The sequence below is a fragment of the Manacus vitellinus genome, unplaced genomic scaffold (genome assembly GCF_001715985.3).
Source record: "Manacus vitellinus isolate BGI_N305 unplaced genomic scaffold, ASM171598v3 scaffold_20_pilon, whole genome shotgun sequence".
NCBI lineage: Eukaryota > Metazoa > Chordata > Aves > Passeriformes > Pipridae > Manacus > Manacus vitellinus.
The window spans coordinates 521431-545265 of NW_021939471.1; the positions used below are offsets into that span (position 1 = coordinate 521431).

General features: G+C 39.5%; 1 protein-coding gene across 1 annotated transcript in view; it reads right to left on the reverse strand.

Annotated features, from left to right (window-relative positions):
• Window positions 1–3911: 3911 nt before the first annotated feature.
• COL5A2 (collagen type V alpha 2 chain) overlaps window positions 3912–23835 on the reverse strand; it is a 100163-nt gene continuing 80239 nt past the window's right edge. Inside the window, exons 32-54 of the mRNA XM_029959567.1 lie at window positions 23642–23686; window positions 23112–23210; window positions 22155–22262; window positions 21977–22030; window positions 21203–21256; window positions 21028–21081; window positions 19952–20005; window positions 19041–19148; window positions 18880–18933; window positions 18621–18674; window positions 17474–17635; window positions 17253–17360; window positions 16147–16254; window positions 15948–16001; window positions 15521–15628; window positions 15365–15418; window positions 13988–14095; window positions 13414–13467; window positions 12628–12735; window positions 9507–9798; window positions 8495–8682; window positions 6427–6651; window positions 3912–5519 (exon numbers count right to left, since the gene is read on the reverse strand). Coding sequence (XP_029815427.1) covers window positions 5373–5519; window positions 6427–6651; window positions 8495–8682; window positions 9507–9798; window positions 12628–12735; window positions 13414–13467; window positions 13988–14095; window positions 15365–15418; window positions 15521–15628; window positions 15948–16001; window positions 16147–16254; window positions 17253–17360; window positions 17474–17635; window positions 18621–18674; window positions 18880–18933; window positions 19041–19148; window positions 19952–20005; window positions 21028–21081; window positions 21203–21256; window positions 21977–22030; window positions 22155–22262; window positions 23112–23210; window positions 23642–23686 — 2400 coding nt within the window. The 3' untranslated portion in view covers window positions 3912–5372. The remainder of the gene's footprint in view (window positions 5520–6426; window positions 6652–8494; window positions 8683–9506; window positions 9799–12627; window positions 12736–13413; window positions 13468–13987; window positions 14096–15364; window positions 15419–15520; window positions 15629–15947; window positions 16002–16146; window positions 16255–17252; window positions 17361–17473; window positions 17636–18620; window positions 18675–18879; window positions 18934–19040; window positions 19149–19951; window positions 20006–21027; window positions 21082–21202; window positions 21257–21976; window positions 22031–22154; window positions 22263–23111; window positions 23211–23641; window positions 23687–23835) is intronic.

The window sequence follows — 23835 nt, forward strand, 5'->3', positions numbered from 1 at the left end:
AACAGGACAAATCCAGCCTAAATTTTAAGAAATCAACTGAACTCCCTGGAACCCACAGAGGAACTCTGCTCGAGCAGGCTCCTTTGTGGATATTCTGAACTCCTCGGAATGGGCTTGAAATCACGACAAAACAAAAGCTTTAAACTCACAGCAAGGGGTTTAAAGGGAAACAATAATCCAAAAATCAAAATGTTGTGTTTTTTTCTAGCATAAGCACACAGGTTGGCCAACTGGGTCTATGGGTCCTCAATTTTTTCAGCATTTCGAGTTCAGCTTTTGACCTGCTGGTTTAGTTTTACATTTTGTCATGATTTTTTAAACAATAATACCATCATTGTCTAACACTATCATTTTTACCTTGTTTTCCGTGCAGTATTTGCACACTTGCAGGAAATCTTTTTTTCTTTCTTTACTATTTCTACATTTCCATTAAGTTTTGCTTTTCCTCTTGCAATTTTTTTATTTTCTGTCCTTCTGGGATCCTCCCTCAGTGAGACCAACTGCCCATTGATTAATAAATCTTCCATATAGCCTTGGTTTCTTGAAAAAAATAATTAAAATACCCATAGATTAAGAGAGTATTTACCCATCTCTGCTCAATCTCAGGCAGCTACAGGGGAGAAAAAAAACCTAGGTCCCGCATCCTACAGTAGTAAAAAAAATAATGTTTTTTTCTGCTCTTAACCTGTTTTTAGACTCTTTACTTGCCTTAATAGAGGTAGAAAAATGTAAAAATGTAAACTCTTCTTTGTAGTTAGTCTAAAACTAAGGAGCATATATCCAAAACTGTGGTTTGAAAAAAGGCTCTTGACAGAGAGGACTTAAATCAATTCCCTGTTTGCCTTCCTTACATTTTAAGCATCCAGAAAGGCTCTGGATGAAAACACTAACACCTTTTTTGAAGCTGTAAGAGAAGTTGATTTTAGGTACATATTCAGGTGCATATTCCTTTGTCATATAAATTTAAAACTATCTTGGAGAAAAGAAAAAAAATATTGTTGTCTACGTAGCTGAAAGAGAGTCTTGAAGTTGAATGAGAGGCACAAAAAACCAAGAAGCTGTCCCCACAATATTCATAAAGGAGAAATTTCTTTCCAACCCAAACTTTGCTGTGCTAAGGCTGTCCTGAGAGGTTTCCTAGGAAAATCTAATGTCTAGTGTTCCTTGTCAGGTGCATGTTATTTATATAGGCTGGAAAAGGTGTTATTTTGGAGGACTCATCATTTAGGACAATAAGACCACATTATTATAGTCATTTAATTAGAATATGTTTCTTATTACTGATAACACATCCATTTCAAACAAGACTGAAACCCTGAGGGTTCAATGAAAAATCTTATCCATTTCTTTACACCAGGAAAGAAATTGGGTCTGGAAGACTTCAATTTTTAAACCAAGTGCCTCTTTAGGGAAATGTGAGTAATGAGACACACAACGTCACAAAAATCTTGAGCTACAGTAATGTATGAATTTTTTTATCATGATCTAGCATTTTAATTCAACATGTGCTTGTAACCAGATGTCCTTGATTATATTTTGCTATGCTCTTAAAGAAAATCTATATAAACGTAGACGTAAAGTTCCAGAAGAGAAAGATATTTTGCAGGAGGTTTTAGGACTTGGGAGATGAAGAGATGCTTTCTGTGTTTCTACCTACCTGTTTACTGGGAGGAGGTGAGAAGTAGCTCGCACTACACTGAGGGATTGCTGCTCCAGGATGAATGAAGACCCAGGACAAAATCCCAGTGTTCTTGTCTTCCCACCTGCTTTTCATCCTGCAAAAACAGACTCCAGGGTTCGGCCTAGAGCGTCTTCTGAAAGCACTGACTGTAAGCCACACTGCTGCTTTCCCATCACAGCAGCCAATTCTGCTTCCTGAGGTTGTACCTGGCAAAATTAAGCTTATCCAACCTTTTTCTTCTTTCAGTATACCCTTAGCCATAAATAACTTTGGATTAAAGGTCACAAGTTTTGTTGCTGAATCTGTGCCCCCTGAGAAGGCAGTCACTAAAGATCACTTTTGGAGGCACCGGAGATGTTGCAGTTTCCATGGGATTTTTGTGAATGTTCCCATCATAACTCACATTTCAACTTCTCCATATTTGTTATAACAGCTCCAAGGTACCTGAAAAAGCCTGCTACCTCCTCCTCTCACTCTGGGAGCATCTACAAAGCAGAGAATAAAATTCCTAGCAGGAAATCACAGATTTGAGTAGCTGGTACAGTGCTGTGTTTTGGATTTGCATTTGGGACGAAAATACTGCTGATAACAGACTGATGCTGTTGCTGAGCAGTGCTTACATTAAGTCAAGGCCTTTCCAGCTTCTCATGCTGCCCTGCCAGCAAGGAGGCTGGGGGTGCAAAAGGAGCTGGGAGGTGACACAGCCAGGACAGCTGATGTCAATGGATCCCAGGGACATTCCAAACCATATGGTGTCATCCTCAACGTATAAAACTGCAGTGAAAGCTGGCCAGGAACCACTGCTCAGGAATTGGCTGAGTATAGGTCACTGGGTGGTGAGCAGTTGCATTGTACATCATTATTTTGTACATTTGAATTCTTTTATTATTATTATTATTTTCCCTTTCTTTTCTGTCAACACATGAATTTTACATTTTTCCCCTCCAGCTCTCTTCCCTCCCCCACTGAGGGGAGGAGTGGACAAGCAGTTTAGTGCTGTTTAGCTGCTTGCTGGGTTAAACCACACCAATGTGGCAGCAGGAAATGCTTTGGACTTGCTCTGATTTTTGTGTGGAAGCACACAGCTTGTTCTTTAGAGGGCAGAGGCTCCTGAATCACAATGATGGCTCCTACAGTTGTCACAATCTTCTGTCATGGTAGGGAAGGTAGGTCACATCTTCTGTCGTGTTTTTGGCAGGGAAGATTGTACCCTACTAAACATGCAAAAATATTTCACTAAAGTTTCTAGAATTGTAATAATGTTCTTTTGTTACAGTTAGTTGTATCAGACTTTTTCACTCAGTTGACTAAGGCCAAAAAGCCTTAGATTATAATACTCTGTTCATGAAAATTAGAGGTTAAAAATAACTTTCTAACATTAACCTATACTCCAAATATTATTTATTTTGTGCATCTGGATAAATGTGCTGTAGAAGTATGGATCACAGCCACTGGATATCTACCTGTGCTTGAACACACTGAATCAAGCCATTACATTTCAGATAATTCTGTGGAATTAACATTATCTAAAAGTTCTCAAGGATCCAATAGTAGATAAGTTAACTCCTGAGTCACATTCTCACAGAAATAATTTCATGCTAGTAAAAAAGAAATGGTAGAGTTCCTGCCTGGGTAATAAAAGCCAACAGGTAACATCAGCGTGAACCTGTCAGCTTCCCTCTTCCCAGCCTCTGTGTCTCTCCTGTAGGACATGCACATGGACAACCTGGAAAACTGCCAAGCTCCTGCCCTTTCAGAAGTGGGAAAGGAAGGTAAATTCTTGCCTGCTTTGCCACAAATGCAACGTTACAGCTTGTCCAGAAACTGTTCTCTATAAGTGATAACTTACACGGACATTGGGAATTGGCCAGATTACATTTCATTCCATCTTGAACAAAAACTCTTTCTCTGGAGTCTCAAACAATCCTCATTAGGCAGCTTTAATAGGCTTGCTGTGATGACTTTGTACAAACTGGCACCTATCTGCAAAAAGTGGCACAGAAGACATGATTCAAAATATCCCTATATTCCTGGGTTTGAAATATTTCAGGAGAGTGCGTTGCAAATGAGATATGCAAAGAGCTACCAAACAAAGATTAAATACTTCTATTTTTAATTTCCTGGAAATGAACTGATATGGGACACACTGGAGAAAGGAAACCACTTACATAGCAAGAAGCATGTATTTAATTAAATGCTTTGCAAAGATACATGAATAAAGCTGTGTGCATGACTTTCTTTAGGGATAGCCCCAGCTGTTTATTTTTTTTAAAAGAACAAACAAAAAAGAAAGTGGAGAGCACAGATGCAATAAAGGAACAAAAAAAACCTAAGTAAGTTTGTACCCACATACTTTACAAAATAAAGCATGACAGAGGTACAAAACATTCTATATACTGAATGACCAACAAATAAATGCACTGTAACATTGTTCTCTCAAACACCATAAGCCTAACAGCTAAGCTCTGAAAATGACATTGACAGTAGGTATCTTTATTTCATCAGCCTTCTCTAGTCATTTAGCACCATCACTTTTTTGTTGGGTTTTTTCTTTTTTTTTTTTTTTGCCCTGCCTATCTCCTTTCTTGAAATAACAACAGAAGCATAGCACCTTTTAACATCTAAAATAAAAACAGGAATATTAATTGCATCCCAACTTCCAGAGATGAGGTAGCTCATGCTAAGAAATGATGGAACTGTCCTGCCTTGACAACTCAAGGCCAGAAAGTCAAATTACTGGTGATGCATGTCTGAATGTCAGCTAAAACCAATGAATTTCTAAACTTCCTTTATTAGCAATTGGTCTGGTATACATGTGAATGGTTTGCAGTGTACAGAAACTGGCACCATATATAAGACATCTCTATAATTTGATATGTAATGGCTTCTTAGATGGGCAAGTATTGGAAAATCAACAAGTATTTGGTTTAAGATGTATTTTAAGATTAAGGATTATTTAATGGAATTATACCGATACATTGTGAGAAGTGAAGTCTGGCCTTAAAATTTTATATGTGGGACACCCCTACTGAAAACTCACATTTACCCCAGTAGTGTTTTTACTTCATAAATTAATCATGGCTGTGGATCTCTCTTCTGAGCAGACTTACATAGGAAAGTGCAGGAAAAACAATGCCAAACTAAGATGATCTTGCCTGAAGGTTTTCTTCTACAAAAGACACAGATTTCTGTGAATGTCTGTTGTACCGGCAACCACAGGAAGACAAACTGGGATAGAAGGAGTAGGTATGACTGAAATACAGCCAAGGGTTCACAGAAGTGCTCTACTTTTCTGTTATTCAGTACATATCAAAGCAAAAGAAATAATCCTTAGAGCTTTACATAGTCCCACATTAAAACTAACTATTTTGAATACCTGCAAATTTCAAAATTATTTGAAACGAAACCAAGGAAAAAGATTCATAAGGATTCATACTACTTTTAAAAGGTGGTCATTGATCCTCTTAAAATTGTACTGTTGTACTAAAAAGTTGGTTCTAGTCACTTAGAACATTTGCAAGTAAAATAAATATTCAAAAGGAGGCCGGGCATTTCGAAAGAGCTGTATATACAGTGCTGATCCAACATCAGCCATTACTTCAAGAGTCTCAGGATTAACTTCAATCAGTCTAAGTTCACGTGTTTAGTTGCTGCTGTTGGTTGGGTAGTGTGGTAATTTCCCCCCTTCCTCTTACACGAAGCAAACTGGCCCAACTTCAACTCCAAATTCCTGGTCGGTGCCGCCAATGTCCACTGGTGCAATATCTATGATAGGTAAGCGCGCCACGTTCTGCGTCCTGTACTCAAAAACAGTCTTGCCCACGTTCCCATTACGTTTCTAGAAGGGGGGGAAAAAAAAAAAAGGAAAAAATTAGGCGTTAGGCCATGTCAAAACCAGCCCAAATTCCAGTGGCGAGTCGGCTGTCTGATTGCTCAGAAGGATCTCAATGTAAGTTTGCTGAGTGACACACTCTGAGCAACGCCACCTGCACTGCACCTTGGTTATTTTGAAAGGTAGAGATCTTGCTCTCTTGCTGTTACAGTAATGAACAGACCTGTCAGGCTGAGACAACAGCACTGGTTTTTCTTTATGCTGTGAAAGTCTCCTCTGTGTGTTAATATGCACCTGCACACATCACTACTTCAAAGGACAGAGAGCCCTTAATTCATTTCAGGTGCAAAACTAAATTCAGAAATATTTGCCAGTGTCTTGTACTTGGCTGAGGCTGCTACTGAACATGAAAAAATCTACTACTGTTGCTGGTTTCTATTCCCACTAAGAATTTTTTGGGGGGGAACATTTCCTTTTCAACTCATTGGAGTAGTGAATGAGTACTGTGTAGTCCAATGAGTATTCCAACTCACTGCAGGTTCCTCCACCGCACTGCTGCAATAATCATACCCATCTGGCAGACAAAATATTTGTGGTTATCTCACCAATCTGTGTGATTCCACTCAGAGGTAAACAAATACTGGGAAATGCAAAATGGCAAGATTACATATCTCAGCACACTCATTAAGAAGTAGTAATTTGTAAATATTCTCTAAATAAATGCAGACTTCTACTACATAAAGCTAGAATTGTCGTAAAATGACTATTTGATCAGTTACTTCTGCAATTTGTGATACAATTCGGCAGCATTTTAATTACTTCCTTCTATGGATTTTTTCCTAATTCAAGAAAGAACTGAAAAGGCACAAAAGTCCTATTTCTCCACAGCAAATGGCAAACCCCCCAGACTTACAGAGCAGCTGTCATGCAGAACAGTGTATCTGAATCGGCTGTTTCCCTCTGCTTTGATCTCCAGGTCGTTGGCCCCTTTCAGAATCACAGCTCTTTTCAGGTTCTTCGTCTGGTCGTCCATGTACCCTACACTGTTTTTACACAGGTAGGTGATATTCTGGGAAGCTTCCTTTGATAGGAGGCGCAGGAATGTCATTTGAGTGACAGCTGTATCCCCATACACAAACTGTGAAGATGAAGAAATAGGTCGACTTACATTACATTAAAATTCATAAAGAGCTCATGAATTTTCTAAAATCTGTCATTATCGTACCCCTTTTCAGACATAACTAGCAGGAGCCCTATTACATAAAATCTTTTGTAATTTGCTGCCAGGTGAGGACAAAAAAAATGCAGGCATTCTGTAACATGGATAATTTTGAAGAATTTTGACTGTAAAGCTCAGCAATTGAATAACCCAAAGGCAGTTGGGCCTCCACAGAAATGCCAAGTTTTGGAATGAATTCTGCCTTGTTTCTGAAAGGGATTCTTCCCTATGAAAGAGTGCATTAAAGTAGCCTTGAAGCATATAAGAAATGTCAAGCACAGAAAACCCTTTTACAGAGTACCTGTTACATTGCAACTTTAGCAACTTGTTTTGCATTTAGAAGCATCAGAAACAGCCCAAGTTTGACTACATAAAAATAACTATACATTTGCACATGGTTTTATCAACTAATCAATCTTCAGAGGAGTTTGACAAATGTTTTACAAAGTGCCATTGTTTCTACAAAAACAAGCAATTTTTCTATCAATAAAAAAAATTCTAAAATTCTTGAGATTTTTTTCCCTATCTGTGCACATTTCATTTTATTCATGTGTTATGAATCATTGCAACATATAAAAAAACAGTCAAGAATGACTAAAAGTTTATACATTTCAGTGAAACCAGAGAAGAAAAGAGAAACTCTTACTGATTGACACTATCATAATCTATAAAATATGGTATCTCTATTGAGCAATCTTGGACACATTTATTATTTAGAATCCATAAGGAGTGCATATGACTTTTACACAGTTTATATTATTTGTTACCAAATCTGACAGTACATCAAAAAAATGAAAATTTTTTTATAGTAAGTATTCCTCAAGATCATTTATTCCACCAAAGAGCATCTGACCTACAAAACCCTTCTGTGTAGCTCTGTAGGCAGCTAAACATCAACTGTGATATCTTGGGTCATCTCCTGAATTTGATAATAAGCATCTCAAAAAAGCAATCAATATCACATCTGTTCTCAATATCATATCTTTCTTAACTGTTGGAGTTCTGAACTGTTTTCAGTAATCCAGTCGATAGCAGCATTTTTCTTTTACACACCAAATGCTTAAAGATAAAAACTCCCTATGAAATAACAGTTGAAGATATTCTCAGTGTTTTTGATAAAGTAGGGAAAAAATGGTAAAAGCTGGTTAATTAATTATATCCTTTGCATAGGATAAACTTCTGTTATTTGTCAGGATCATTAAGCCTAATTTTAGAAGTTACCACAGAGGGAAAAACCCAACAGAAAGGTGAGTGGAGTTTTTTCTGCCTACAGATTGATGCATTCAGCATGGATCAACCTGGCACATATAACAATCATACTTTCTTTAAAAGCAAATCTGTGAAGTAAGTTTTGTTATTTTTAGCAGTAAAGAGTTTTCTGAAAGGAAGAGCAGAACTCAAAACAGCAGAGATCTGGATCACATATTAGGGTAAAAGTACACTTCTTTTTAAGGACAAGATAGTGATTTAGTAAAATAGGTTGCTAGAGAAGCTGATGGCTTTGAAATCAAGAGAAATAAATTATTAGAGCAGTGCTCCACTTAAAGGCAATACTGCCTCAGATGCACTTGCAATTGCTGTTCCCAGCTGTTTCCTATCTTTACTGTATGGTAATAACAACCAATTGAATATAAGTCAGTCAGTCAATACTTATAATGTTCTCACTGTAACAGAATCCACTCAGAGTGGTAGATGAAGTTCTAAACCAGAAGAAAATAAGTTTCACAGAGGCCAACTCTTAACATTAACTATATTTATTTACCTGTGATCCCCTGTTCATATCAAGGCCATACCAAACAGGCTTTAAGTCAGATGACCTGCTGGCCCACCACATTTTGCGGGGCACGGTAGATGGGTTTGCTGAAATACAGGTCTCTCCAGTTTCCATGTTGCAGTACACTTTTATGGCATCTTCAACACATCCTTGGTTAGGATCAATCCAATATTCACCTACAAAGAACATAAAATGTGCCTCTATTATATTATAAGGATTCTTGAAATAACTGGGAAGACATAAGCAAAAGTATGTTGCAACAGTGCAAAAAAACCATATGTTTCATGAATCAATCCAAACTGTGTTTTGAGGTGTACTTCAGATAGACACTATAATGTTGCTCCAAGATACAAGTTGATCAGTATTTCTAACATTTAAAACTGGAGAATTCACACTTGAAAGCTGTTTATGGTAAAGGTTTTTTAAATTCATTGAAAAGCTTCTGAACCCTCCAAGTGTATAAAGAACACACAGTGGCCAGAAGACATTTTTCTCCCCATGTGAGAAACTGATGTCAGCCCCTCCTAAATATTGATATTGGGAGCAAAGCTTCGGGAAACAGGGCAAAAGATGGTAAGGTTTACCACAAATTATCTCTACCTTTCAGTCTGTTCTGATTTATCCACCGATAATCCATGTAAATTAGGGAAAGCCATAAACAGTATGTTAGTGCTTTACCATCTATGAAGTGCCAATATGAAATAACAGCAGAGAATTCTGGATGGAATGCACTTACAGGCCATCAGCCCACAGGTAGCTACTGCACTTATTTTAAAATACATCTGACTAAATACTGAACAACTAAACATGGGGTACATCAGAACATATAATTCACTGGCAAGAGGAAATAATTTTCTGAGAGATGTTTTCAAGCTCCTATTGTGAATGTCAACTTAGGCCATCAAAATCTGTACTAAACATGTTTTTTCCAGTGCCCAAGTGTATACTGGAAGCAAGACAACATCATACAGCCCACACAAGGTTGTGTGTTTATACTCACCACTCCTCTTGGAGGGGTGGCACAGCTTCAGGTCATCACAAGTCCGTGCTGGGTGTTTCTTTGAGCCATCCGGGCTGCGCATGGTCTCAATCTGGCTGCTCAGTGACTTCAGTGTGGCATGGACTCCTGGGTCTGTTTTGTTATGGTCATCTGGGGCTGCTTCATCCTCGGTAAACTCTGGTAGAGGATCTGCCATCGCATCATCATAGTGTCCCATAATGTCACCAATGGCAGCAGTGAGGTGGCCTGGTGGTCCTGGAGGGCCGGGTGGACCAGGTTCACCTGGTGGACCCTAAGGTTCAAAACAAAAAGGCAACAGAGGCACAGTAAAGACTATGCAAAATGGCAGCTGTGATGGACTGAAATATTGGTAATGTCTTAAACATTGTCAAAACCATAGAAAGACTTTTTGTCAAACTACAAGGAAGTAACTGCCTCTCTGCCACCACTGAATCCCGACCGGAACTTGGACTCAAGTCAGGGGACTTGAGATAAGACTGTTGTCTAATCATCTGAAGCCTGAGGAGAAGTAAGCAAGGCTCAGGGAAAGACAATGTATCTGTGTTAAGAAGCAGCCCTAGCTGGGCTCAGGGGGTGGTGGTGGAGAAGTGTTTTGGGTGTGTCTCTCCAAACTAAACTGAAGGAATAAACACCCACACCCCACACCCCCACCCCGCTCTCGGAAGGCCAGGTGCACACAGGACATTCGCATGAGAGGCAGCTGAGCAGGGGTCATAATCCATCAAGGACCCCCAAAGAGCCCCCCCAACTCATTCCTGAGGCCTTCCACCACCAGAGGACTGCACGGGACCCATGCAAGGTAACAAATCCAGAGCCTGTCACAAGAGACTGCAAAGCTTTCCCCCCACTCACAGGGGACGTGCCAGGCATCTCCTGAATGTATATTTATCCACTGGACTCTGTGTTTTGTGGGAAACCCTTGCCACCAAGAAGACCAGAAGAACCGGACCGACGGGACGCCAGCGGGTTACATGGAGTGGAGATACTTCTGTTTTAATCTCTCTGTCACTTTCTTTATTTCTTCCCCCCCCCCCCCCCTTCCTGTTTCTTTCTCTCTCTTTTTCTCTGTCTCACATTTACCATTAAATAAACCTCATACTATTGACTTTGGCATCTGGTCTCGTTTGTACCTGAATTTGGGTAGAGGCATTTCTAGTAGTTTTAATAACCAGATCAAAACAGCAGCAAAGTCAGCCACTAAAAAAAACCCCAAAACTTCAGGGCCAGTCACCCTCACGCACAGAGAACAATTCAGATATAAACAAGTCACCTTTTTCAGGAACAGAGGTAAGAGATTAGAACCACATATGAGGCATTCTTTCTGCTTCACGTCCTCTCTGATTGTCTTAGTGCCTTGCTCCACTTTTTCTTACTCCTGATTTTAGACTTGACAGCTGGAAAAAGTCACCAAGGAATGGCCTCCTTCACTCCTTTTTTTTTAAGCCTTCTTGTTCAAATCTCTGCATAATAACTTTATTTCTTGAATTCCCAACAGCTGTAAGTGATTTTTAGAGCAGTCTAAAATTCCTGCTTCCCCTGAGATGCCTGAGGCACATTTTCAATTAGTAAAATTTGACACTATAAACATCTTTACACATATACAGCCCAGTGCTGAGCTTTCTGGCCAGGGAACCCAGGGTTTCTGTGAGACAGAACCTGCATCATCCTTTCTTGGAAGAGCAGGTGCTTTCCTGACTAAGTTTTCCCAAATGAAAGGTTGTGAGGTCCTTCTGTCAACTTGGGTTGTGACACGTGGGGAGGTAACTGAATCTTGACACAGAAGGTGTCTGATAATAAGCATATCTCCACACACAAGCTCTTCTTTGGCAGCATAAAGTCTGTAACATACCTTCATTTGAAGTTTGGTGCTCTGGTGCATCAGATAGTGGATCAGAACTGACATTTCCTTTGAGAGTGATTACTTCAGAATTCACAACTAGTGCTCCAAACTCTTCCTACAGAGTACACATCCAAACTAACACACACTGTGTCTGGCAAAGGAAGTCTTAGCTTTTATTTCTTACTTTTTGGTTCCAATTAATAGTTTTGTGAAATCCACCATGGAAAGCAAAACTAAAAGTACTGGTATGTGATATTTCTTGTACTCTCTCATTACACAGATAAAGTATCTGGAGATATATTATATTCTCATGCTCTGCCATAAACTCTTCATTCAGGTCTCAGTGTCTTGACAGAAGTGGAATTACAAATAACTGGCAGAAATTCAAATGAAATACGGCGAATAATCAATGGAATGATAAACATTATTAGCATGGGAAACATCATGTTTTACCAGACAGAAAGACAGCAGAAACTGCCTTCTTTGTCTTGCTCATTATTTTGTTCCATCTCTTCCGCTTCTTCCCAAAAATAAGTAACACCAATTTTTTAATTCTTCACATGATCATCCAGATCACTCTTTCCTCAAATCCCTCTAATTTTCTAACTTATCTTCCTTGGAATAGCCTAACTACCATTCTATGAAAGAGTACTACAAATGGGTAAATGTGGAATATGCCTGGGGTGTTTAGCAAAGGTTTAGGACTTCTTCCAAACTGGTCAAACTAGTTTTCATTAGCTGTAAATCAGCTCATAGTTGGTGTCTATAAACCTCAGACCAGGCTGAAGGTCAGCTGGGCCTAGAGTTGGGGCTGTTTATTTGGACTGAAGGCACAACAGTGTGGTGATGGCTGTGCTAACTCAGTGCCACCCTTGTGGCACTGCCAGTTTTGAACTGCTGCTGATTCTAGACACCAGCTGGCGTCTGCTTAGGCCTGAGGTTTAAGGACCCAACTGGCCTAATGGCCATGTTAAACTACAGATCCAGCAGGATCCAATGACCTAACTGCAGAACTAGCCCCAGGCTGGTCTAAGGGGAGCACAGGTGCATAAGACTGGGATCATCACAAGTGCAGAAGATGAAAATGAGTAAGAAATGAGCCCTTCCAATACACAGTAACCCTGACTGTTTGTTGGAGAAACTAGCACATTTATTATTTGCCTCGAGCTCATGGATATTTGAGAAAGTGATGTGATGGGCTGTTGAACAAAGCTCATTATTCAAAAGTAACCTTTTCTCTCCATGTTCCCACCAACTTACCTCAGGTCCAGCTTCTCCCACAGTCCCTCTGACACCAGGAGGCCCAATTGGCCCAAGTGGACCAGGATTTCCATCTTTGCCAGAAGGACCAACTGGACCTGGAGGACCCTAGAAAATACAGGAAAAAGAAGAAACATATTTTAGCATTCAATAACAAAGTTGAACAAAACAGCCCTTTATAAGCAGTACTTTGTAAGAAAACAATCCAATTATTTGTGTCTAATACCACAATTTTAAAAATCACTGTTTCTCTTCTGTAAAAGTAAGAAGGCAGTTTCAATGTGAATCACCTCAGACAATATAACTTGGATCAGCTGTATATTTTTTCCTTAACCATTCAAGTGGGATCCCTTTCAGATGCTATGCAGTCTGGAATAGCTGCTGAATGCCAAAACATATACAGGCTCAGAGATATACTGTCCCTTGGGAACATCCAAGAGAGTCATCTTTCTCCTTTACTTTTGGGTGAATGACACATATGGGGGTATGAAAAGCAGAGTAGCAATCAGCAGAGCTGCCACTTATTTGGCTTCGCATCAGCTGCAGCAAAAGCATCTGCAAAAAGGGTCTGTTGTGATCCTGATCTTTTTATCTAGCTATAAACTACACTTATGTCAAAGCTTTACTGTATTAAACGAGGTGATGTCTCAGCAAAAGATATTAGGGTAACCACCACATGACACCAAAGTGAATAAAATCCATTGAAATAAAAGTGAAGCAGAAATAGAAGTCTGATCATGGAAAAAGAAATAGTCAAGCACAAAAAACCTTACACATCATACTCACCCGAGGACCAAAGGGACCTGGAATGCCAGGGCTACCTTGTTCACCAATAGGACCCTAAACAGAAGAAATTATCATATCATTGTGACATTTGAAGCATATTCCTTCAGTTTTAAAGGACTAATGTGTGATATACAAGATCTGGGATGAATAGGATTAAAATACGCATGAACAATGTGTAGTACCTTTTCCTTAGTACCTTAGTAAATTGATAGAGTTTACTGGTGCTTGGCCATATATTAAGTTGTTTCTGCAGAAAAGCCTTAATTTCATGGCATTTAGAATCTAGAGTGGCTTACAAGAGAGTAATTGAGAGAGTTAATGTGAAGTGAAAATATGATTTGGCTGTTGGGGTTTTTTATCTTGCAACACATAGTTTTACCTCATCATGCAATGGTATCGCAAAGCTGCACTAAAAATATTAGCAAGTATGGACAGCCAGGCCACCCATAAATACCTCGGGAGGAAAAAAGTACCTAATTGGCTTTGTTTTCTGTTTTAAATTGCGTAAATATGTTCCTGATACATTATTTAACTACCAAGAAAATAAAATTATAGTAAAAACAGAAAAACTTACAGGAGGACCAGGAAGACCTTGAAGCCCAGTGAAACCCCTGTGTCCTTTCTGGCCCCTATCACCTCGATCTCCGTGGTCACCTTTGTCACCACGAGGTCCTTGGGGACCCTGTAAATATCAGTGATGAATTGTAAAATTCAGAACTGGAAAAAAGAACAACCTCAAACACCCCTCATTTGCTTTTAGACACTGTACTCAGACCTCTTCCCTTCTAAAGCCAAAAAGAAGGTGATTCTGGGTCAGCTCCAAAAACTTTAGTGTTTTACCAAAGAATATGTAAAAATATATACAGAAAATTTTTGCTTAAATATCGTTGTAGTAAATTTAACCTACTTAGCTACAGAATACAGGAAAAAACATGAGAAACTCCAAAAAACCAACCAATTTTTGTATGATTTACAAAATTTCTCTGGATATGACAAATGATTTTTGTTGATGAGATTGAAATATTATGGTTCTTTCACAGACTCATAATGATAAGACATATTTTCACTATGAAATCCTCCATGACGCATTTTTACTTCTCACAGCTTCTTTCAAGTTCACTGTGATTACAGTACAACTGAAGTTACACTCCTTAACTACAGACAACAATTTCCAGGCTCTCCAGTACAAATAACTTGCTTCTATTACTGTTACAATTTCATTTTTGTTAATTTTGACAGTTTCAAACTGCTCACACTAATTCAAGAATCAGTGGAAAATACGGCTTCTGCTTTCAATTCTATATTTCTCAGCTCAAATTAAATGCTAAATTTCTCAATGCCAGATTCCAAATATTTTATCAATGGCATCATTATCACTAACTACTCAATAAACTTTTCCTGTCTCATAAATGACATCTGCTTAGGGACAGGACAACATTGTTTTGAATTTCCCAAGTTTGCAATTAATTTTCTGTTCCAAGCTTGGATTGTAAAAGAGTTATGTAACATAAAAAAGATGACTTTTGTGAGCTTTCCATTTGGACTGAATTTAGAAAATCATGAGTTGAATTAAGGCAGTTTAATGGGAACAGGTGATTTTGTTGTATTTCTGCCATTTTAACCTAAAAATGTGCCGTTGTGTTCAGCATTTGTCTCTTTACCCCTTATTTAAACACAGATTTTAGCCATTTGTTAACTCAGGTCCTACCATTATCCAGACAGCAACACAGTCCAAATAAAGAGACTTCCAAAGCCTTTGTTATTTCCATGTGGAAATAACTGGAGTATCTAAACAGATTTGTCTAGCTTTGCTGCTCAGAGCTGCACCCACTTGCAGTCAGAACACTGCAAAATGAAGCCCTGTTTAGCATTCTGATCTGGGTTGAGTTTCTCATACACTTTCCAGTAAAAGGTATCTCAGACAAAACCACAGTGCCCACGGACAACTTACAGGCAAACCTCTTTTTCCCGCACGACCCGGGGGACCCATCGGACCTCGAGAACCCTACAAAGATGACACATAGAAGGGATGTGAAGCAATGCACAAAAACAGACGACAGTTTTTTTGATAAACAAACAAAGTGTCTTTAAAAAAAGCCTCACTTACAGTTTCACCTCTTTGACCTGCATCTCCTGGAGGACCAACAGGGCCTGGAGTTCCTGGACCCCCTGGAGAACCCGGTAAGCCTGCAGGGCCAGGTTCTCCACGATCACCCTGCAAAACAGAATTGCAGCATTATTTATCTAAAGAGGACTGGTCTAGACCAGTAGCACTGCTAACCTATTTTTGAGCTATTGCAATCTACAGAGATATTCCTGCTGCAGGAACTCAAGTCTGAGTTCATGGAGGCAGGTGCTCTTAGCCTCTTAGGCAGGTGTCCCCAGTTTTGAGAGGTACTGCTTATCCAAAGCTGTGATACATTTTCAGAACAAGTTCTCCATCCAGGTTAACTGAATGAAGAAAAAAATCTACATTAAGTCAACAATAAAACAGAGATTTCCAGAAGTTACTTAAGAAAACAATATATTCTTACTCGTTCTCCAACAGCTCCATCTCGTCCAGGAGTACCATCATTACCAGCAGGCCCCTGGAGTTATGGAATAAAAATAGAGCTATCAGTTAACTCTGTAACCTTTCATTTCTAAAAGAATTTAGAGGTGGACAACAACTTTCTAGTTCAAGAAGAATAACCTCTAGTCTTTTTTTGCACACTACAAGGCTCTAATACTTACTTCTGGACCAGCTTCACCTACAGGTCCAGTGGCACCTGACTGGCCAATAGGCCCTGGGGGACCTTTATCACCAGGTGGCCCAGTGGGACCTTGTTTTCCTGGTGTACCCTAAAAAAAAAAAGAAGAGAAACATCAAAATTTTAATCACAAAACAAAGAAGGCACAAAAAAAACTGCTGCCTGCAAAACTACTCATTAATCCAGACTGAAGTCCCATCTGCATTTGTAAATTCAAAAAACTGATAAATCTAGAAAATGCTCTCACAGATTTTAATACATATTTAGTATACTGTGTATTTTTGTGAAGTTTAATTGTGCTGGTTACTTTCGAATAGGCTTTTACTGACTAGGAGCTGCACTTGAAGTTAGTTTATCTAGTAGCAACTCTCTTAAGCACATACTCCCTTGATAAATCAATACATCCAATGTCATTATCTGTAACAGGTAAGGTCTTTTAGACTCCAGAAAAACATAATGAAGTTGGATATGAGTAACTTTGGGTTTTGTTTTTTTTTCTCTGCCTCAAAACCAACAAATTCTCTTAGCCTGGAATAATTTCTGGCCAACTTCAGCTATACATTTACTTTATGGATCCAGTGGTAATGGCAGATCCTCCATATCAGCCCTTTAACTAACAGTCTATTTAATGACTTGAATTCCTGGATAATTGGGCTTTCCAATAAATATCTATAAATCCTACATTTAGCATAGAGCACAAATGGCAGTTTTAAAGACTGCAGTTCACTATTTATGAAATAGTGATTACAGAGTATCCGCTCACATTCAAGTAACCTTTGGGCACCTAAATGAAGAGTTTGGGGTTGTTTTTTTCAAGGCTCTAGTTTTAAGTCAAATAGGAACAGTTTAGACAGAAGTCTTAATGCTATTACCCCCTTATTCTTAATTCAGGTTCAGACCTTCCATTATGGCAGAAACAAACCTTGCACCTCATGCATTTGCGTAAGATTTATTTATTTTCTGTTCTCTCTATGTTTGCTCCTGCAGTTGGAGTTTTCCAGCTTTCTCCTTGTGCTGTGGGGCACTACACTCAGAATCCCACAAAGAGAATGCCCAGGCTGGTGACATACTGCCTTGGTTATTACTTACTGCAGGACCTGGCAGCCCTGGCATGCCTCTTTCCCCTCGCTGCCCTGGCATGCCAACAATTCCTCTTTGACCAGTGGTTCCTGCTGGACCAGGGGGGCCATCCGGGCCCTGAAATCCAGAAAGGAGAAAAACACATCACCGTCGTGTCAGCAGCAATAAATAACAATGAGACCAAGACCAGAGCTGGCTCAGGGAGAATTAGTGACACTCGGAGGACGTACCGGCTGCCCATCATCCCCTGGGTCACCCTTGTCTCCAGGACCACCAGGAGGCCCAGTGGGTCCTCGATCTCCCACACGACCATGAGAACCGGGATCACCGCGAAGACCTGGGGGGCCTTCTTTTCCCGGCTCACCAATAGGCCCAGCAGGCCCTGGGGCTCCCTAAGGAGATTAAAACACCTCGTTACGTTGGACCCTTTTCTGTTTTAATTAACTATAAATACATATAGTCTGAGAAAGGTTAAAAATCTGAATGATCTAAAAGCTCATTCTTATCATCTCTTTTATGATCAGATAGATGAGATGAAATAAACATCAAACTATGTTCAAGTTCCACCTGTGCCTCCCCAGTTTTCAATTCCAAACTCCCTCCTTTAAAAGACACTTTTTTTGGTTGTTTTTCTCTTTTTTCTCTTCACCTCAGGTGTACAACCATTGCTAGAAAAGTCACTCTTGCCCATTTTTTCCATCATCATCAAGCTAAAGTCCATATCCAATTTTTTCATTCACATGGTACAAATTGTTGTAACAGACCTTTGTTCAGTCCTTAAATATTTTTTAAAAACTTCACAAGAATACTAACTTTTCCATAAACTTCACCTTTTGAGAAACTTACAATGACTGCAAGTTATTTCTCTCATTAAAACATCAAAAGGTATATGAAGCATGACACAGGTCTCCATGGAGCTGAATCCTCAGCTTGTTGATCCACAGCTAATTTTTTGGTTTAGTTGTGTTTTTGAAAATGTTGTGATCGTGGTTTTGTTTTGAATTTATTTTAATGGATCTTATGAGTAACTCCACCAATGAGATAGCTTGGCAGAGGCCTCCTCCTTTACCTTAACTTCAGTCACCACTGAAGGGACAAAGAAGTAAAAAGTCGAGGTAGATATAGGTTGTTTTTTTGTTCCTGTAAGCAATTAAGCTGTAATCAGCTCAAAGTCTACTTAACACAATGGAAAGCCTTGCACCTATTGGACACATACTTAATGATGTAAACATGCAGCCACAGAAGTCGGTGTTGACTAGTTGTTTCTATAGTGTCAGGCCATAAACTCTGCTTCACCTTTCCTGCTTCATTTAGTCTTCAGGTTCTTAACGACCAGTTTATACAACACATCTATTAGGAATAAAACAACTGACTTACAGTAGGTCCTGGAGGCCCAACTCTTCCAGCAGATCCTGGGAATCCAGTAGCACCCTAATAAAAAAAAAGTTTTAATGCCACATTTATCAAAAGAAATGCAGCATTAGGTACCTCAAGTGTTCTCACCTGAATTAGTGAGCAAATGTTATATTTGCAGGCTAAGAAAAAACAAGCTGGCACAAGGAATAATACACACATTACATAAAATTTCAGGATTAGGTTATCTACAGTCAGATCACAACAAATAAAATCTACTTACAGGGGGACCCTGAGTTCCTCTACCACCTTTCAGACCAGGAACACCTGGAGGACCCTAAGAGGAGAGGAGAAAGAGAGGTGTGAAAGTGAACACCCAGAACTTTTTAAACAAGCAAGATCAGCCCACACCACTGGTTCTGTGATGATGTTATTCACACTTACTGGTGGACCATGAGACCCAGCAAGACCCTGGGGTCCTGGAGATCCAGCATCTCCTTTCTGTCCAGGTTCCCCAGGTTCACCTTTTACACCTGGTTGACCATCAGGGCCCTATAAGAAATAATATTTAGAAGAGAAATCAGGTTAGAAATACAAAATCTGTCCAGCCTAACAAAGTTGATTTTTAGGGACTTTCTATAAGGAAAAAATACCAAGGGAACAAATTGACCCAGAAAACACTGCATTTGCTTAACAGTTCAGATCAAGGGAGCTGTAACAGTTTAGCAGTCTTTAGATCATACATGAGACTTTCTGAACATTCTGTCAAGCCAATATTTCCATTTTAAATATTTTTCTTCTCCACGTTTCCCTTTTCTTTAGATTTTCTATTTTCCTCAGCAACTACTACATACTTAAAATCAAAAAGGACTAAACAAAATTGTCTTTTCTAGGCTTTTTTTTTTTCCCACCAAGGGAAGCAGGTGCCTGACTTTTTGTGAAAGGTCTGAAACACGATACTTAGGCTGTGGGAAAGTTTAGAGTATTCCCTTCCATCTGGTCCATCAACTCATTCCAGCCTCCACTACTCATGGCGCAGATCTTTGCTGCCTTCAGTCGAAGACACTTTTCAACTTGCCTCATTTTAATCTCAAAGGAGCAACATTGCATATTAATGAAAATACGAGATCTGGTGAGCAATTACATAACCTTATAAAGAAAATCACTTTTCATCTGTCTAGGGCATTTACTGGCCCTTTTTTTCACTCGATATGCTGATGGGAAAAAGGAACAACCCTTTTTGCAGCAAAAATGTGTCACACATTCCACAGCACTGCAACATTATTCATAATGAAGGAAATGAGCTGTGTCAAAGCATGAGCAAAGGAAACTCATTAGTGTTCCAAAACACATACCGGAGGGCCAGCAAAACCAACAGCACCAGTTGGGCCATTTTCTCCTCGGGAACCCTGGTGAAAAAAAATTAGAATAATTGTATTTAACTACTGTCCTTTCTATATACAGTATAATTTACAGTTAAAGATATAAGAAAGGATGTTAACTATTTATTGTCGTGTGATTATACTTTTGCTCTATTAATCAGAATCAAATGATCTTTCAATCATAAAAAAAAGGATGTTAACTATGACGTTAAAATCTGCCGTATGGTCAAGACTATATGCAGCTTTCAGAACTCAAAAATGGAAGGAATGAACAAGCACTAAAGCAGAAGTAGGAGAAATTCTGCTCCCAACCCACCCTTTCCAGAGACAGCATGATTAGCCAAAGAGCATGCACTTCATGCAACCTGCCACTCCAACCACACTGGGGAAAAAAAACAGTAGTTCAAAGACCTCTACATGGTCAGAATGGGCTATGAGCTGCTTCAGCTGAGCTTTCCCCACAACATTTGTTTGGAAAAGAAGGAGCTGAAGGCTGCCAACTCCAGCACTCCCTAGAGGGCTGGAAGCTGTTCCAATTTATCCTGGAAATAAGACTGTTCTGATTTATGACAGGGACACAATTGCAAGCAGTATGAAGGATCTAGAAGGGCTGAGCCTCTAATTCCCTGATCGAAGTCAACCCTTAAAATACTCAAAATCACTAATAGATGGAAGATGACAAGTTACATAACTAGATGAACTAAGAATTACCTCTGCACTTTGTCCATCTAAATATTTGTATATGTACAGTGGTATCTGGTATGGGCATGCTTTTAAAAACATTTAAACAACTAAAAGTAGTGGCATACTTTCAGGAGTGATGTGAGTTTAACTCTGTAAAGTTTTCCCAGAAACAAGTATAGGAGAGAGGATCAAAATCTAGTAATAGTTTTGCAAGTGCACAGTTACAAGTCAGAACTACAAATCTGGCTACAAAGAAAGGGAAGGAAAAAGAGGAAAATATATCAGCAAATGAGAATAAGGCCTGGAGTTTGGATCAGCGTTAGATATTAACTTATGCAAGGCAAAACCAAGGCATGTTTACTCACAGGGTTTCCACGAGAGCCAGGAGGACCAACTAGACCTCGAGGACCTGGTTCACCCTTTAAATAAAATTAAAGGTTATTATTTCCCAAGTAACTTATTTGTTGAGTAGCAAAAGTGCTAATAAAGTCTGATAATATTAAGGAACTTCAGTAGAGAATGGAATAAAAATCTGTTTACCTTTTCACCAGTGGGACCTGCTGGACCCATTGGGCCTATTGGACCAGGGAGACCCTTTCGAACAAATTAAGATGAAAGAAAGTTAGAGAAATGATGCTCCAAAACAGTTACTTTAAAACTTTTCAGATGTTACTATTCTCATATGCTTTTTCATTCATTTGAATTCTTCTTTATCTCTGAAAACTTGTTTTAACTCCTTTGTCTAAAATTGACTTGCATTTCCTCTCCCAATGACCAAACTCCTCGTAAAAGACCTGCTTTCCTTCGTTCTCTCTTTCTTCTCATCTAACTTCATCTTCTCCTTCATGCAGTGTTTATGTATAAGGCCTGTGACTTACTGCCCATGTGGGGCTTAGTATGTTTACAGGAATTTTCACATGTGAAACTCAGGACTGACTGTGGGCAACTCAATCCAGACAACAGGGAGGCATCTGCCTCAGTCCAGGAGTCAGAGCTGGAAGGTCTGTTTTTCCCCTATTGATCTCTGCCTGTTCTTTTTTTTTCATATTTCTTACTATAGTCAGCTGAGCCAAAGCCCAAACCGACTGAGAATCCTTTCCATTGACACCCTAACTCTCATTATTGATGATACAAAACAGGATCTTGGAACACAGATGTCCCAAAACCATCTCGGAAGTTGGGGTAATGACAATGACTACAAATCCATGGTATTGCTAAGCTTGGTGTTTAACTCCACAAGCTGAGACCCCTTAGCACAGTAAACAATCCAGGGTGTGAAGAGTAGGGTCTGAGAGGAGTGGTAGATTTACTTACTCTTGCCCCGTCGTTGCCAGCTGTACCTTCAGCACCTTTCTCGCCTACGCCACCCTACAGAAAATACCCAGAAAGGCTCAGTTGTGACACTGAGTGTTGAATAGTCCATACCCTGGAATAACTGCAGTGTCAAGAGACAGGTGATTCTACTCAGGAGAACAGAAGCAAAGAGACTTACTCTATCACCCTTGGGGCCGGGCGTTCCAGCAATCCCTCTTTCTCCAGGCATGCCCTGAAGACCGGGTGGGCCCGGATCACCAGGTGTCCCACTAGGGCCTGGGCTCCCCTGAAGCACAAAAAGAACAAGTTGTTGTCTATTCAACTAAGAAGTATCTTTGTATCTTGGCTGCAGAACACGCCGTGCCTGCGCTGAAGTCTCTGGGGTACAATTTTAAGTTATAATTTCATCTGAAATTTGGACTTTGTTCACATCCAGATACTTTTCTTTCCCCGTTGTGTTACTCAGGAAGTTCAGTTGTGACACCACAGTCCTTCCAAAGTATTTATTCAGTGCATACTGGGGATGAAAACAGTCAAAAAAAGAAACCTGAGCATGTTTCTGCCTTGACCTCGATGCCACATAGGTTTAGTACACAAAGTAGGTACAGGTAGAAGTTACCAGGGGCAAAGGTGCTTTATTTTTCCTTTGTTTCTCACAGTTCATGCCTATCACGTGTCCCACATTACTAAAGGCACTCCCTACTTGAGGTGACCTTCCTAGGCCTAATCACATCGATGGCAGATGAAAGGCAGGCACGCAGCTTTCAGCATTGTTTTTAAAATGCTCGGCCTCGCCAAGTGTCTTTGCACAGGCTGACATGGCTCTTAAAACATTGCTAGAAGGTTGTCTGTAGTACAGAAATGGCTTTGTCCCATTCTGCTGAGAAACACAAAAACCATTTTAAACTTCAGGCCTATATAAATTAATACAAAATGCTCTCTCTCAGCACTTAAGTATGTTGAAAGTTATTAATATTGTTATAACTGGAATAACTTCTCTGTCCTCCTGGAACCCTTATACAAAGAAAAGACCTTTCATATTTATAGTAAAAAAAGCCCTCTCTTTTATGTTCATGCAAATGAGCAGAATTATATATTGCATCACTCCAGCAATGCAAATCTCCATTCAGTTTACCTTTGGACCATCGGGACCATGACCTCCAGCCATGCCCTTCTCACCCTGGAGTCCTGATGCCCCTGGTTCTCCTCTTTCCCCTGGATTGCCACGTTCTCCCTACAAAATAGAAAATTATTACTTATTTAGAAGTCAGGGTACAGTCTTGGTAGACAAAATGCTAAATGCATCATAAGTGCAGAACTGCAGAGCCCGTGAACAAATTCTAGGAGAATTGATCAAATAAAATGCTTTTACTGTTAAAGGCAGGGGAAATAGCATGTTTGTCAGCAAACTAAAAACTGTCATTTCACAGCTGTAAATCAAATCATTTAGCAGCTGGTACTCAACACCACTTCAGGAGCTACAAAATCATTAAAGGGGGTAGGTTTTACAGAAATTATCTTAAAAAATATCCACATTTACAACCATTTTGTTGGTGGGGGAAAAAAGTCAAATAGTCACTTTAGCTGGTAAAGTCCATATTATATATCAACTTGCAACCTCAGAGAACTGTTATGAATATTTAAACTCTGAAAGAAAACACTTACCCTCGGGCCCAATGGACCAACAGCTCCAGGATCTCCAGGCACACCCTAAGCAGAACAGAACTCACTATTAGAAAGAAATCACTATTCATAACCTTACAGTTATGGAAATCAGAGATAAACATTTTCATTTCCAAAGTCCTGTGAATGTGGATGGCTAATTCTAAATATTATCTATCAATGACAAGAGGTGATAG